Below are 14,825 nucleotides of genomic sequence, written 5' to 3'. Positions count from 1 at the left end.
CCAGAGGTAACCTCTATTCACAGTTCTTAAAACTCCCTTTTGGCAATTGTCTCAATACACTTCACTTTTTTATTGCACAGAGGAGATCGTACACTATTTCTGAGGTTCTTTTTTATCCACGTAAGTATATTTTGGACATTCTTCCAGGGCATTGTGAATAAGCCTGCCCCAATCTTTTTCTAACAGCCACATCATTTTCCATTGTTTGGGTATTCTATTCTATATTTAAGTGCTCTCCTAATTAATAGACAGGTTGATTGTAGGTTTTCCTCTTAGTAACAGTGCTATGGGGAAAAGGTTATTAATATATATGTATATGGATGTAGATATCTCTCTTTGCGTGTGTCCAAATACAGCCATTGAAAACAATTCTAACAGTGGAATCGCTAGATCACGTTAGAAATGCTGGGAAAGCCATTGGTACCTCTGAAAAGTTGAATTTATACTTCCCACCAGGGCCTGGGAGAACTGCTTCCCACTCTCCTTTCCTTGCATTCTGACCAACCTCAGGTTGGTGACCACCTTCTCACTTTGCCAGTCTGAAAGGGACAAACAAGGGTTCCTTATTTGATTTGCATCTGAAAGCTTCCTAGGGGGCAGGGGTCTTCTCACATCAATTCTGGCTCAGTGAAAGGAGTTTCAAGACCAGACTCTGGAACCAGATGAGCCATTTGCCAAACTCTGCAGCCTCGGTTTTTCCATCTGTGAAATGAGCATCCTAAGACCAAGCTCTTGGGGTTATTAAGAGGATCCAACAGAGGGTATTTAGAACTACAAATGTTAGTGTGTTCCCATCAAAGCAAAGCAGACAACAAAACACGCCCCAAAATACAAAACTGATGGCAACTGTACCTAGTCAGAACAACTTTTGCAGTGTCCGAGGCCTCACCTTCTCTTTACTTGCTGCCCCTGTTTGAGGGAGGAAAATGCAAATCAGACACTGAAAAAGAAAACTGAAACTGTCACATTAAATGGTTGGTTTCCTTCTTCAAGCATCCTTGGGCATGTTACATCTCTGAGTCTGTTTCTTCCACTGTAAGGTGGATGTTTTGGGTGTTTACTCTGCCTAGCCAGCCAGGCCATTAGGGGAATGTTGGAACACATGGGACAGTCCTCTGGGGATGAGCCTTGTATTGTTACTCTCAGCCACGAGTCCCCCCAAAGGCTCAGTCCATGTCCCCCAGCAGGGCAGCTGGACAGCAGACTCCCCTCAACTAAACATGATTCTCAAATACCTATTCAATGCCAGGCTAGTCGAAGACCCTCTGAGACTCTAAACACAGTGTAGGGCACTGATGGAAGGGAATCCTTCAACTTTCTGGTCTGCCCTTTGAGATCAAATTATATCCTATGAGGTTCAACAAGCAGCCCCCATTACCCCATTCCCTAGCATCTAATAAGAAAAGACCCTCATGAGTCTACTTCGTGAAAATATATTTGCCATGTTTTATCTTTTTAAATTTTCTCCTTTGAAAATGGCGTACACTCTGAATACTGCGGTACTGCTCAAGTAACAGCCAAGTTACCTGTAAGCAGGGATGGTGCTGACATGCTTTCTCCAGATCTTTCAATGTCATATAGAATCTCAACTGGGTTTGTGTGTGGTGGGGAGAGTAATTCACCTGCTTGGAGGTTACAGTTAATCCCACCATGAGTGACTGGTATGGTCTGAACATGTCCTCTCCAAAATTCTTGTGTTGAAACCCTATCCCTCAATGCGATGGTATCAAGAGGTGGGGCCTTCTTGAATGTTATTAGTGCCCTTATAACAGACGACCCCCCCGCCACACACACACACAGCTCCCTAACCCTTTTGCCACTTGAGGCTACAATGAGAACTCTGTGGCCCTGAAGAGGGCCTTCACCCAACGATGCTGGCACTCTGATCTCAACATCCAGCCTGCAGAACTGTAGGAAGTAAATTTCTATTGTTTGTAATCCACCCAGTCTGTGGTGTTACTGGGCTAAGAGTTCTTTTCGAGGACCGCTAAAAGAGCCACACCACATAAGGAACAAAGATACAATCAAAAGCACGTCTCATAGTCTCATAGCATAATGGCTTCTCCATGGAGGAATCTGGCAGAGAACACTAGTCGAGTGATCAACATTAACATCCCCAACAATGGAACAAACCAGTACCACGTGCCTCCTGATGGGAGACCCTGAGAAGGTCACAGCATCCCTTGTGTAGTATTCCTGCCAAAAAGGCAAAGCCCCAATCTAATCACGAGGAAACATCAGGCAAACCTAATTCAAGGGAAATTCCACAAAACAACTGGCTTGTCGTCTTCAAAAATATTCATGTCATGGAACACCAAGAGAGACTGAGGAAGTTCTAAATTAAAATACGCTAGTGGGACATCACAACTAAATGTGATACATGCTCCTGGATTGCAACCTGGATCAGGAAAAAAAAAAAGTTACAAGGACCATCTCAGGCTAATTGGCAAAATGTGAATTAGGTCTGTAGCTAAGATAACAGCGTTGGAGCAATGTGAAATTTCCTAGTATTGATAACTGTCCAGTGGCTATGCTGGAGAAGGTCCTTGTTCTTAGTAAATGCACACCAATTATTTGGGGGTAAAAAGTGTCATATTTGCAAAGGGTTTAGGAGATAGATGACAGATAAAGAGTGAGTCAGAGAATGATAAAGCAAAATATTACCAATTGATGAATCTGGATTATGAGTAAACAGGAATTCTTCATTTTTTCTTCATTGTGTTTTTACAACTTTTCTGTAAGTCAGCTGGTTATCATAAACAAGTGGGACTGGTCCAAAGGGGCCCATCAGGAATAATAAGGACACCCCAAACACTTGGGAAATGCCAAAAGTTTCCCTCCCAGGAACCAGGGACCAAGGCCAGCTACATTCTTTCATATGCAAAACCAGATCAAGTATTTTAGCTAAAAAAGTAAGGCATTTCTGCAAACATAGCCATAGAGTACAAAATAGAAAACTCAGACATTAAAATACCTCCTCCTGGCCCAAACTAAAATTATGTCCCTGTGTGGATGTAGACAGAAAAAGAGACTGAAGTCCAAATGTACACTTACTCTTTGTGCCAAGGACCATAAGTAGTAAAATAAGAGTGGGGGGAGAGCGTGTGTAGAAGTATGTTGGGTGAGCCACTTTCATGAATGAGGAATTCCCCATGGACTATACAATCCGTGGAATTCTCCAGGCCAGAATACTGGAGTGAGTAGCCTTTCCCTTCTCCAGGGGATCTTCCCAACCCAGGGATCGAACCCAGGTCTCCCACATTGCAGGTGGATTCTTTACCAGCTGAGCCACAAGGGAAGCCCCATCCTACAGTTAGTTATATTAATAATACTGTCCATAGATGACTGTGTTTCACAAGTGACTGAATTCGGCTCCTTGTCATCCTAGATCTCAAATCTTTCTCCTGAAGTATGCATCATCTGAGCTCTAGACACCTAAAACCATGCTTAGAGGACTGGGGCCTACCATTTCAAGTCAGGAGTTAGTTTATGGTCTTGGCTCAGCTAACCAGCTGAATATCCTTGGGCAGGTCACGAAACCTCTCTGTTCTGAGTTTCATCCTCTGGGAAAGATTGATTCCAGCACCTCATTCCTTTATCTGCATAAGGGTGCTTGAAGGATAAAATGACGCCAGAATGAGAAAATGCATTGATAAAGTGTAGAAACATCAGATAAATGTGAGTTGTATTACAAAAGAATTACCGTAGCCCAGAATGTAAGGTGACACCTGTAAGCTGTTAGCCCATCGTGTTAGTTTAATTTTTTTCCCAACTGTTGTCCAATATGCTGGTTCCTCTGAGCCAGTACCTAAACCTTTTTAGGTAATCTGTTCTCGACTGTGGAATTTAGGCCATGCAAACAGCATGCAGGGGGAAGGAGTAGATTAAATTTCCACAGCAGAGTTCTTCAGTGGTTTATCCGATATGTGTGTGTGCATGCGTGCTGTCTCTTCAGTTGTGTCTGACTCTTTGTGACCCCATGGACTGTAGCCTGCCAGGATCCTCAGTCCATGGGATTTTCCAGGCAAGAACACCGGAGTGGGTAGCCATGCCCTTCTCCAGGGGATCTTCTGGACTCAGGAATGGAAGCCGGGTCTCCTGCATTGTAGGCGGATTCTTAACCGTCTGAGCCACCAGGGAAGCCCAGATGTATTGGTAGCTGTCTCTTCCTTTCTGTCTCAGAAACCATGCTGGGGACTTTCTCTAGTTCAAGAGACAGCTCTTTTATTTTATTTATTTTATTTTTATTTTTTAATTAATTAATTTATTATTTTACTTTACAATATTGTATTGGTTTTGCCATACATTGACTTGAATCCTCCATAGGTGTACATATGTTCCCCATCCTGAACCCCCCTCCCACTCCCCTCCCCATCCCATCCCTCTGGGTCATCCCAGTGCACCAGCCCTGAGCACCCTGTCTCATGCATCGAATCTGGACTAGCGATTCATTTCACATATGATAATTTACATGTTTCAATGCCATTCTCCCATATAAGACATCTCTTTTAGATAGACTGGGGTCCACAGACATTCAAGTGATCTCTGGAGAGAATCCATGAACTTAGACAAAAATCACATCTTTATTTGCATCAACCTCTAACCGAGTGTTAGCATGTCCTTCAAGGCTACGTGAGGCACATCTCTTAAGTCAGCTTCAACAACAGACATTTATTATTTTTTTAATGTTTGTTTATTTGGCTGCAGCGGGTCTTAGCTGTGGTACGTGGGATCTAGTTCCCTGACCAAGGATTGAACTCAGGCCCCCTGTACTGCAAGTGTGGAGTCTTAGCCACTGGACCACCTGGGAAGTCCAACAAAAGACATTTCTTTCTCACAGTTTGGGAGGCTGGGGAGTCCACAATCAAGGTGCTGGCAAATTCAGTGTCTGGTGAAAGCCTGCTTCCTGGCTTATAGACACCCGCCTCCATTCAAACATTCCGTCCGTAACAGCAAGGAACCCCTGTTATCAGCAGCTCCTGTGACTGAGGCAACAACAGAAATTACAGGTATTTTTATACGTGTCCACATTTCGCAGATTATCTACACACTCATCTCCAGTTTGAATTATGCTGGGTGTGTGACCTCCTCCTAAATTGTGTTATTTAATGCAGAAAGAAGCGTGTATATCACTACCTCACAATGCTTACAACTCTTGCGGTAACTCTATGGAAATGGAACTGCTTTCATTTGTGGCCTCAGGTTTTTTGTTTTCTGCATTTATATAATTCTGAGAGTCTAGAGGTTTCCTCAGTTCCCCCTGGCACAAAAAGAGTTAAGAACCCCTGAAGCTTACTCCACCCTGACTCCCCTCCCATTTCCTCAGAACCAGACCCTGGGGAGTGAGGAAATGGGACTAGATTCACTTTTCTTCTTTTTTTTCCATTTTAAAAATTGAGTTACAATTCACATAACATAACATTAATCATTTAAAAGTGAACAATTCAGTGGCATTTAGCACATTCACAGCCTGGTGCAATCACTGCCTCTAATTAGTTCCCAAACATTTTCATCACCCTAAAAGGGAACCTCGGACCTGTTAAGTCGCCACTCCCTTTTTCTCCGTCCCCAACTCCTTGGCAACCTCCAATCTCCTTTCTGTCTCCATGGAGTTGTCTCTTCTGGATGGTTCACAGGAATGGAATCATACCATACATGGTCTTCCATATCTGGCTGCTTAGCAGGTTTTCAAGGGCCTTCCATGTGGCAGCATGCATCAGTGCTTCATTCCTTTTTATGACTAAATAATATTCCATCATATGGCTAGACCACATTTCATTTATCCATTCATCCAGTGAGGGACATTTGGGCCGTTCCCACTTGGCAATTGGAATAGTGCTGCTGTGAACCGGCATACAAGTATTTGAGTACATGCTTTCAGTTCTTTGGGGCACATACCTAGAAGTAGAATTGCTGGGTCGTATGAACATTAACTGTTTACCTCTGTGAAGAATATGATTAACTTTTAAATATTTAGTTAAATCTATTTCCTAAAGTGAGATTTGGTCATTGTGGTATCTAGGAATCCCAATTGTCCATATCATCTTGACCCTCTCAGTTCATTCCTGTCTATAAATGGCACGGCATAAAGCTGGAACTCAGCTCTCTCTTTCTTGGTGCTTTCATTTGCTCCATGCGTTGCCTTTGGGTGAAAAGATGACATCCTCCCCCTCCTCTTGCTTTGATGGAAATGATGCCCACGAGGTTCTTTCCCTGGGAAGGCTCCAGGGAGACTTGGGGAAGTGGGTGGAGATGCTGGGAAAGGCTTGCTCCTTCATTGGCCTTGGTATGTGCCAGTCAGTTCTGATGTGCAAGTAGGCCGATCACTGCAGGCATCCCTCCATTAGGAAAAATAATGTGCCAGAAAAGAAGGGACAAGAGCTGGCATATGCACCAGGCATAGCTCCTTGAAAAAAGGTGGTGACTACCCCAGGCCACCAGCTCCAAGAGCAACTTTGAAGCTTAGCAGAGGATGGAGAGGCTGAACCGTCTCATGTATACACTCAAACCTTTCCACAACTGGGCAGCTGAGTGGTCAAGATGAAAGAGGGCATTCCAGGCAGAGGAAGAGACAGAGGAGTCAGTGGACCCCAGGAAAAGCCAGGGGCATTGGGAGCATAGAGGGAATGAGAACGAGAGGGGCAGGACTGGCTTCATAACTTGGGGACTCAGTGCAGAATGAAAACACGGGGCCCTTGGTTCAAAATTATTAAGACTTTCAAGATGGCGGTGGCAGAGCGTTAAGCGAAGCACAGTGCCTCTGTGAGTGTGGGGCCTTGTGCAACAGCACACATCACAGGCCTAAAAATCCAGCCTAGGGGAGGAGAAATGGTCAGTCATCCAAGAAGCCTGATTAAGGCCCATGTGAGGTGTCCCCCAAATTTGGGCCACCTGTCCATTGCCCATCTGAGCTTCATTTTTCTCACCGTAAAGCCATTAGCCACCTTCTGCTGATGATGTAGGAACTATATTCTATAAAAAAGCTTTGACGTCCTTCAAAGAAGCATATTAAAATACATGAACACTTCCTACTTGCTAATGATAATTTGGCTTCACAGTGGAATAAAAAGTTTCATTTATAACACAGAAGGCCATGGGCTGTACATAATGCCTCCCCTTTCAATATGTTATTTGACATACTAATTTTTTTTTTTAACCACCATAATATGAATGACTGCGGGGAAAAATATTAAAGTAGTGAAAAGCTGTGTGAAACTGCCAGTGTTCATGATAAAGAATCCTCATTACCGCGACTACGTCAGGCTGTGTCGGAGGAGGCAAAAAGCAGATTGGGTTACTGTAACAAAATCACTTGAAAATTGGAGCAGGCAAATTTTTAATTGATATGATCTATGACTATGATATGTATGCCTAAACGTTTTAGTGCTGGAAACCCTGGATGGTTTCTTGCGATGGAACAGAACTCGACCCTGAGGTGGCCTAAAGAACGACGACGAAAGGCCTTAGGGTAGCTTTTTAGAAAAGTGTTGTTTCAATGAGGCAGTTTCTGAGCCAGCTAGTCTGAGTTCATACGCTGCCTCAGGCTTTTGCTGTGTGGTTTGGGGTAAGTTATCTGATTTCTCCAAGACTCTCTCGGGTGCCTCTGTCAGAGATGTGTACAAGTACTTGGGGAGATACATGAGAAGCTCCCCTGTTTATGGCGAGCCCTCCAAAGACTCTTGGCTATTATTACCGGCATGACCACTGCTGCCGTTGGTTTTGTTGTGCTGGTTCTGGTTGTTGTTATTATTATAACTTCTGGCCCCTGCCTGCCTCTCCACTTTATTTCCTGTCAGTTTTTCCCATTCAATGCAGTCCTGGGCGAAAATCCTTGTCCCCTGCACGTACTGGAAAGTTCTCTGCCTTCTTATTGTTGCCCTTGCTGTGAGGAGGCCAAGTAACCACTTGGAGGGGATGTTGTAGAGGCGAATTCAAGCCACAGACGGGAACTGGGCGGAATGAGATCCCCTGGAAAGTTCCCCTCGGCTCTAAGATTCCATCAGATCAACAAAGCGGACAGGGAAGTGAGCAGCCCCCCGTCCGACCTTCTCGAGAGTGTTCTCTGACTCTCCTCTGCTCTCCTGGTAGCATCCCCTCCTTTTCAGCCCCTTGCTGGGGGTACCTTTGGTTCCCTGGCACTTGAGTGCAATGTGGAGCTGCCCATGCTGGGGACTCCAGTAGAGATAGGCCTCCGTGGCAGGGGATGTAGACACGGTAGACAGACTTTGGGAGATAATCTCCAGCAAGTTACTTAAATTCCCTGAGCCTCGGCTATTTCAGCAGTAAAATGGGCATATTAGTAGCCCCTGCGCAGGGTGAGAATTAAATCAGATGTTATACACAAAGGACTTTTAACCAAGGATCCAACATACATAGTGAGACCACTAAATATCACCTCCCTGTCATCACGGTGGGGTAGGGGTGGGGGCTTGGGCTGTATCTTTAAGGGGATTTGGATGAACAGATGCAGCTTGTGGGGCCACAGGGGAAGGTGGATTGAGGCAGGTAGGGGCAGATGGCAGGAAGCCCCGAAGCACGGACCAAGGGACCTGGGCCTCAGAAAGCAAAGCTTGGGAGCCTCGCTTCATCCCCATTCCTTTTCCTCTTCTCTGGTCAGTGCTGTGCACAAAATCACTTAAAAATAATAGGATGAATCTTCCTGAACTCAACAGACTTCAAGGCCTGTTTCTCCAGCTTTGGAAATAGCTCCAAATCTGTGTCCGGCCCGCCCAGGAAAGCAAAATGAAACACAGCGTGCCCTGACACCGCTTCCTGGTTCCACGGGGCACGGGCTTGGAGCTGGCCACCTTCCAGGGCAGGCTGTCTCTTGCACAGTCTGCACGGGGTCTATGGCCCCCAAGATGAGGAAGGCAGGGCCGGGGCCGGATGGGCTGTCTCCTCAGCTTTTGCTGGAGAGCATTGAGCACACTCTACTTGCTGTTCTTTTGTCCCTCCAAACTGCTAGTCTTTCCTTGGGCTTGAGACCTCCCACCTCCCGTGGTGGCCCAGCATATGCTAACCCAGTTACGGAGGCAGCTTCTAGGAGGCAGGAAGGACCCCCTGACGTCTAAAACATCAATGTTGAAAGGACTGAAGCGAAGAAAGCATAGTGGCCTGAGTCACAGGGGCAGAGTGGGGTCGAGTCAGGAGCAAGGGCCTTCTGCACTGAACCCAGTTAGTCCCAGGTCGTCCTTCACTGTTAACTGAGCAACCACTACATAACCAGGCCTTGCGGGAAAGAAGACAGCTTGCCTCACGCACTTCCTGCTGGGTCTCAGGTGCAGACTCGGGGCCTGGGGCTGAAGAATTTTCTCAGCATAAGTACCGCAGAGTGGCTACTGGCCGAGTTTTCACAGCCCTGGATCTCTAAGCCTCAGTTTCCCCACCTGTAAATCTCTCCTCATGGAAAGGCCCTGGGCAGGAAAGGTGAAAACAAACGTAAAGCCCCTATTCCAATGCCTGCCTGGAATTATTTTTCTGTCGGCTGAAAAATTAGCAAAAGATCTCACAAAAATCTCAGTCAACTGGTCCTTTATAAGACAAAGAACTAATGTAAAATGCGCAGTCAATTCCAAACACTCTAAGCATTTTTTTCTCAACCTTCCATCCTAAATAATAATAATACAAAGCCAAACAATAACAACAGTGCCACACACTGTCTGAAGCATTTTGGCCTCCCAGCAACCCTGAGAGGTTAAGGACTGAACAAGCCCATTTCGCAGATGAGAAAACACAGAAAAATTCAGGCCAGGGTCACACAACTCTGAGGAATATTCCTTGAGTTCGCATTTGCCTTCCATGTGCCTCCCGCTGCCCCTTCCATTCTTTCTAGCACCCCAGGCAAGTCAGGCCATCAGGGCTAACACTCGGCCTCTCTTCCTTTTCGAGAGTCGCCTCCCCCACTTTCCCTTCCTTTCTATCGGTATCTAAACAGACAGGCAGTAGGAAAGCTGCCATTACCTAACTGGAAAAATGCTCCAGGCTTCTGCAGACTTCTACTACTGCATTGCCTCTGCAAGGCCTAACCCTCTCTGAGGAAAAGGCCTCAGGGAAAAGCGGGGAGCCTCAGTGGCGTCCGTCCCCTTGTGATCGGGAGACTGAGGAGGAAAGAAATGATTTTTGACAGCGGCTAGGTGAGGGGAACTGGACTCTCCAAACCCCAGAGAAACGGTGTTGGCACGAAGCGGCTGCCGCTGAAAAGGGGCCCAAATCCACCCTGAGTTTCCACGATAAAGTGGACTCACCGACCAGTCAACTAGGGGCAGGTCAGAGGGACGTGGAACCCGAGAGGCGACATCCTGTGCCTGCCTGAAGGCTCAGTGCCCCCAGTTCGGGAACAGAACGGCTGCCCGCCGAGCAGAGCAGGAACTGGGGAACCAGACGGTCACTGCCCCCCACCACGAAGAAGGAAGTCTAGTGGACGAAGAAATGGGGAAGTCGAAGGTGCTCCTGAAGTGGCTGTTAAGGGTCTATATAACAATCGATTCTAATCCCCAGTGAGACAAAAGCCTCCGCCAGCAAGAGGTTTCTAGAAACATTTTCTGAGGGAGAAGGAGGGCCTTGGGCAGCCCCACCCCCACGGTATTTGTAACTTGTTTCAGCCGCAAGGGGCGGGGGTCCCTCGTGTTCACCGAGTCAGGTGCCATTTTGAAAACTATTCCCCTCTACCTCGAGCTCCCCGTTTCCGGATGTAACTCAGATACGCACTTCAAAATGGAATCCTGCTCAAAAGACTCCCTTCAAAATACAGAGTTAGCCTTTTCAATTTAATCTCCAGGTTTTAGACATAATGGGATCGCAGCCTTTGGCCTTGTACCCGGGCCTCCTTATAGCAATCACTTTTATAATTTAGGGAAATAAGGAACAGGCAAGTAAAGGAACTTCCTCCTGGTCCGGCAGCAAGTCAATAGCAGAGCTTGAACTTGAGACTTCATTTTTCATTTTTCTAAGAGGGAGGCGACGGACTCAATAAACCCCCGAAAAATTCACCACCAACTAGCACATATTCCAGTTATTTGGTTTGGGTGCCCACCACAATTACAGCATTGGGGAAAAAAAAAACAAAACGTGTTTCAGTGAGGAAATTTTCCTTAAAAAAAAAAAATCACTTAAGGGTGCTTTACTTCCCAGTCAAGTCTAGGAGAATGCTAGCGAGGAGACAAAGAGGGCCAGGGTGGGGCGTAGGGCTTCCACTGGTCTGAAAGCTGAGTCACAGGAGTCGCAGCGCTGCAAGTGGGCGAGGCCGCGAGGCGAGGGACACTGCACCCCGGCTGGGGGATGTCTGCTACGGACAAAGGCAGTTTCACAGTAAAGGAATGCCTGTCCCGCTAGGGTACCACCCAGGCCCTTAGTTATCACGCTCGGATCCCCAAGGGCCGCTTTGCGCGGCCGCTGCAAAAATCCACGGAGCTAGAACCGACATAAAGGGGAGGGGGATGCGTTACGAAGCAAGTGCGGCGGGGAGGGGGCGCTTTACGCGCTTTATTTTGCCGCCCTCGTCGTGCCTTGGTGCATGGGTGGACGCGGGCCCCCCCACAAACGCCAGGCAGGCCCCGGACGCCGTTCAGGAGACCAAACCCGGCGCGAAGGAGTTAAGCGGGCGGGCGGATGACGTCACCTCATTTGCATAGGAGCGCGCATATAGTTGCGCCCGCTGCGCCCCGCTCGGCACTCGGCAGCAGCCACAGCGCAGACCAGACTTCACTCGCTCGCAGCTCGCTCCGGTGAGCCCCGGGGCCCCCTCCCTCCTGCCTTCCGCTCCCCTTTCCGCCCCGCGCTGGCCGCCCGCAACCCCGAAACCCAGCACGAGGGGTGGTCCTGGGAAAAGGCTGCTCCTCGGGAGCATGGGGAATGCCAGACGGTTCAGATGGGTAACGGGGTCGGGAATTCGGTGATTTTTTAAATATATAAAACTGGCTTTTTGTTATTGCCGTTTGGAAGGGAACAGTTTTTTCTTTCCTACTCTCAAAGGCATTCTGCATAGCCTCTTAGGCGATGATGAATCGGGAATAGAAAGATCCTTTGTTCCAACTCACACCCACCCAAGCTCGGAGCTTCAGACTCATTTTTTTCTCTCGCCTCCGGTGGCTTCGTGGGCTGTATCTGTTAGGTTTAGGGCTGCGGGGCTATATTATGAATTCTCGAAAACGTCCTTCTTGCAGGGGGACGTGCCGAGCTGCCGAATTGCTCCTAAAGGCAGATCCTAATCGATCTAGCTTTGTGTGCGGCTGGCTGCATTGTTGGCGAGAAGGGAGGAAGCGGGTAGGGCGGTGGTCGGTGGCGCCCGGCCGCAGCTGCCGCTTTTGTGAGAAGAAAAGAAAGCCGCACGGCTCGCATCTTTGAGGAAGAGGCCAAGTATAGAAAAAAAGAAACATTTTGTGCAGGCTTGGCTTCATTTTAAGCGTCTTACTCGATTTTCTTCCCCTTAAACTTGAAATGGCTTCACTTTTATGTTGAAACGCCGCAATTAATCGGCAGTGATTAATTTCACGCTTGCGAAAGATTCCGCCTCCTAACCGTGGGCGGTCTTCCCAATTTGGCCCCTTGGGTTTTGAAATCCTCAAGGCAGCGGGGAAGCGCTCTTTTTTTTTTTTTTTTTTTGGTAGAAAGAGGAAGATGTTTAGCCCTGAATGAAAGTGGAAGGAGTTAAAAGTGCGTTTTCAGGCAGGAGACAGGCAGAACGCGTTTTCTGAGCCCAGAAAGACGAGGGCTGGGTGGCTCACCCTCAACCTCTTGGCTTTCTACCTGCAGCGCCCTCTGCAACAATGTCTGACAAGCCCGATATGGCGGAGATTGAGAAGTTCGATAAGTCGAAATTGAAGAAAACGGAAACGCAAGAGAAAAACCCACTGCCTTCGAAAGAAAGTAAGCCACCCCCCCCTTCTTTCGAAAAGGCTGAGCGGGAGTGGCCGGGTGGGTAGGAGAGGATGGGAGGGGCTGGGAGAAGAATTGGGGTGGGGGCAGGGAGTGCGGGAGGAGCCAACAGCTTTTTGATTCTGGTGGCTTGCAAACGTTAATTTAAAACTGCAGCCAACAAACAATGGGGTTTAATAACTTAATGCAGTGTTTAATATTCCATATTAATATGCAAATACAGGTATCCTTTTTATCTGTAAAAATGTTCTGTTTTGTATAAGCATTTCATGATGGAATACGTATTGGTACTTGATAGAATTTGTATGATAAGGAGATGTTTTCAAAAGAAAGGACTGTAATCCTGTGTTAGGCTATACTGAATTCGCATCTTCACCCGCTCCATCTTTTTTCTTTCCGGTCACAGCGATTGAACAGGAGAAGCAAGCAGGCGAGTCGTAATGAAGCGTGCGCCGCCAGTATGCACTGTACATTCCACAAGCATTGCCTTCTTATTTTACTTCTTTTAGCTGTTTAACTTTGTAAGATGCAAAGAGGTTGGATCGAGTTTAAATGACTGTGCTACCCCTTTTCACATCAAAGAATGGAGAACTACTGACAACGTAGGCCGCGCCTGCCTCTCCCATCTGCCTATGTGGCTGGCAGGGAAGGAAAAGAACTTGCATGTTGGTGAAGGAGGAAGCTGGGTGGGACGACAGTGAAATCTAGAGTAAAAAGCTGGTCCAAGGTGTTCTGCGGGCTGTAAAATGCAGTTTAATCAGAGTGCCATTTTTTTTTGTTGTTGTTCAAATTTTAATTATTGGAATGCACAATTTTTTTAATATGCAAATAAAAAGTTTTAAAACCTGGCTGGTGTGACGCTTTGGTCTCTGAAAGGAGCGGCTTACTCAGATGAAATCTCGGTAAAAGGGTCCAAAGTGGGTGACCTGGGGGGTGATAGATGACAAATATCTGGCAATTCGGATAAAAGACCAAAATGGGTTTCATCCAGGTATTCCAAATACCTCGTCTACACTGGGTAATTGGGAAATGGTTCGTTTTCTTAGGCTGACTGAATTCCTGGTATCTGGAGTTGAGTGGAAACTGATAAAATATCTGCAGTCCTTTACTTTTAAAGGGTTTGATAAGCCTACACTGAACCTCTCATCTCATCAAGAAATTGAAGGTGGTATAATTCATAGCACACCACTTCAGGTGTCAAACTTGGTGTATTTAGCTTGTTACCAGTCTTGCCATATATGGGAAAACGACATTTTATTTAACGACTGCTTTATAAAGGATTGAAGACGCGCTTCCTTCTTTGTCTAACGGCTGACTCCAATTTGAATTCAATATTTAAAATTTTCTTCAAAATAGGTGCACTTAGGATTAGTAAATATGACTTAAAATTCTCAATCTAGATAATGAAAGAAAAATCGTCAAATTTAAAGGACAGTAGCTGAGCGAGGACGAAATTTTGCTGTATAAGTCCGATAGGATTTAACAGGCTCACCCTTCAGAGCTTTACCTTTTTTGAGTCCTTGATTAACTTCTCAATTACTTGAATACCTATATTAATCGATGGGTAAAAACCCCCAAGTCCTTGTTGGAGGGGCATTTAAGGTGCAGAAAGGGAAATAAGATAGCAGGGTTTTAAAGGAGAAGGGGTGTCTTTAATGGATTCCTCCTTTATATAAAGAAGGGTGCAAATATTTTTTAAAAAGCTACTAGTTTTAAGTGAAAACATTTAATGATAGTTGATTTAATAGTTAAGCAAAGCTGAGATTCACAATGCAAATGTCCAAGACATAAACAATCCCCCCACCAAAAAAAAAAAAAAAACGGACTTAGGAAAATACCCATTTTTAAGGAGAAAGGCTGGAGGGCACATTGTTAATTATGATTAAATGGGTTGATTGCGTTTCCTTTTGCTCAACACTTATTTTGAGAAAGGCACAGGAAACCATTTACCT

At 46.2% G+C, this 14,825-nt stretch overlaps 1 protein-coding gene across 1 annotated transcript; it reads left to right on the top strand.

The window, feature by feature from the left end:
- Nucleotides 1–11,566: 11,566 nt before the first annotated feature.
- Nucleotides 11,567–13,721, top strand: TMSB4X (thymosin beta 4 X-linked). The gene is made up of 3 exons (XM_043458767.1): nucleotides 11,567–11,723; nucleotides 12,751–12,864; nucleotides 13,280–13,721. The coding sequence occupies exons 2-3, from the start codon at nucleotides 12,765–12,767 to the stop codon at nucleotides 13,312–13,314; spliced, it is 135 nt and encodes a 44-aa protein (XP_043314702.1). The 5' UTR covers nucleotides 11,567–11,723; nucleotides 12,751–12,764; the 3' UTR covers nucleotides 13,315–13,721.
- The last annotated feature ends 1,104 nt before the right edge of the window (nucleotides 13,722–14,825 follow it).

The sequence above is a fragment of the Cervus canadensis genome, chromosome X (assembly GCF_019320065.1).
Source record: "Cervus canadensis isolate Bull #8, Minnesota chromosome X, ASM1932006v1, whole genome shotgun sequence".
Lineage (NCBI taxonomy): Eukaryota > Metazoa > Chordata > Mammalia > Artiodactyla > Cervidae > Cervus > Cervus canadensis.
This window is presented reverse-complemented; position numbering and strand designations above follow the sequence as displayed.

Bases quoted from the DNA above. Each gene is read 5' to 3' on its own strand.
- TMSB4X (XM_043458767.1), top strand. From the start codon at position 12,765: ATGTCTGACAAGCCCGATATGGCGGAGATTGAGAAGTTCGATAAGTCG. The intron at 12,865-13,279 runs GTAAGCCACCCC...TTCCGGTCACAG, and splicing joins CCCACTGCCTTCGAAAGAAA to CGATTGAACAGGAGAAGCAA.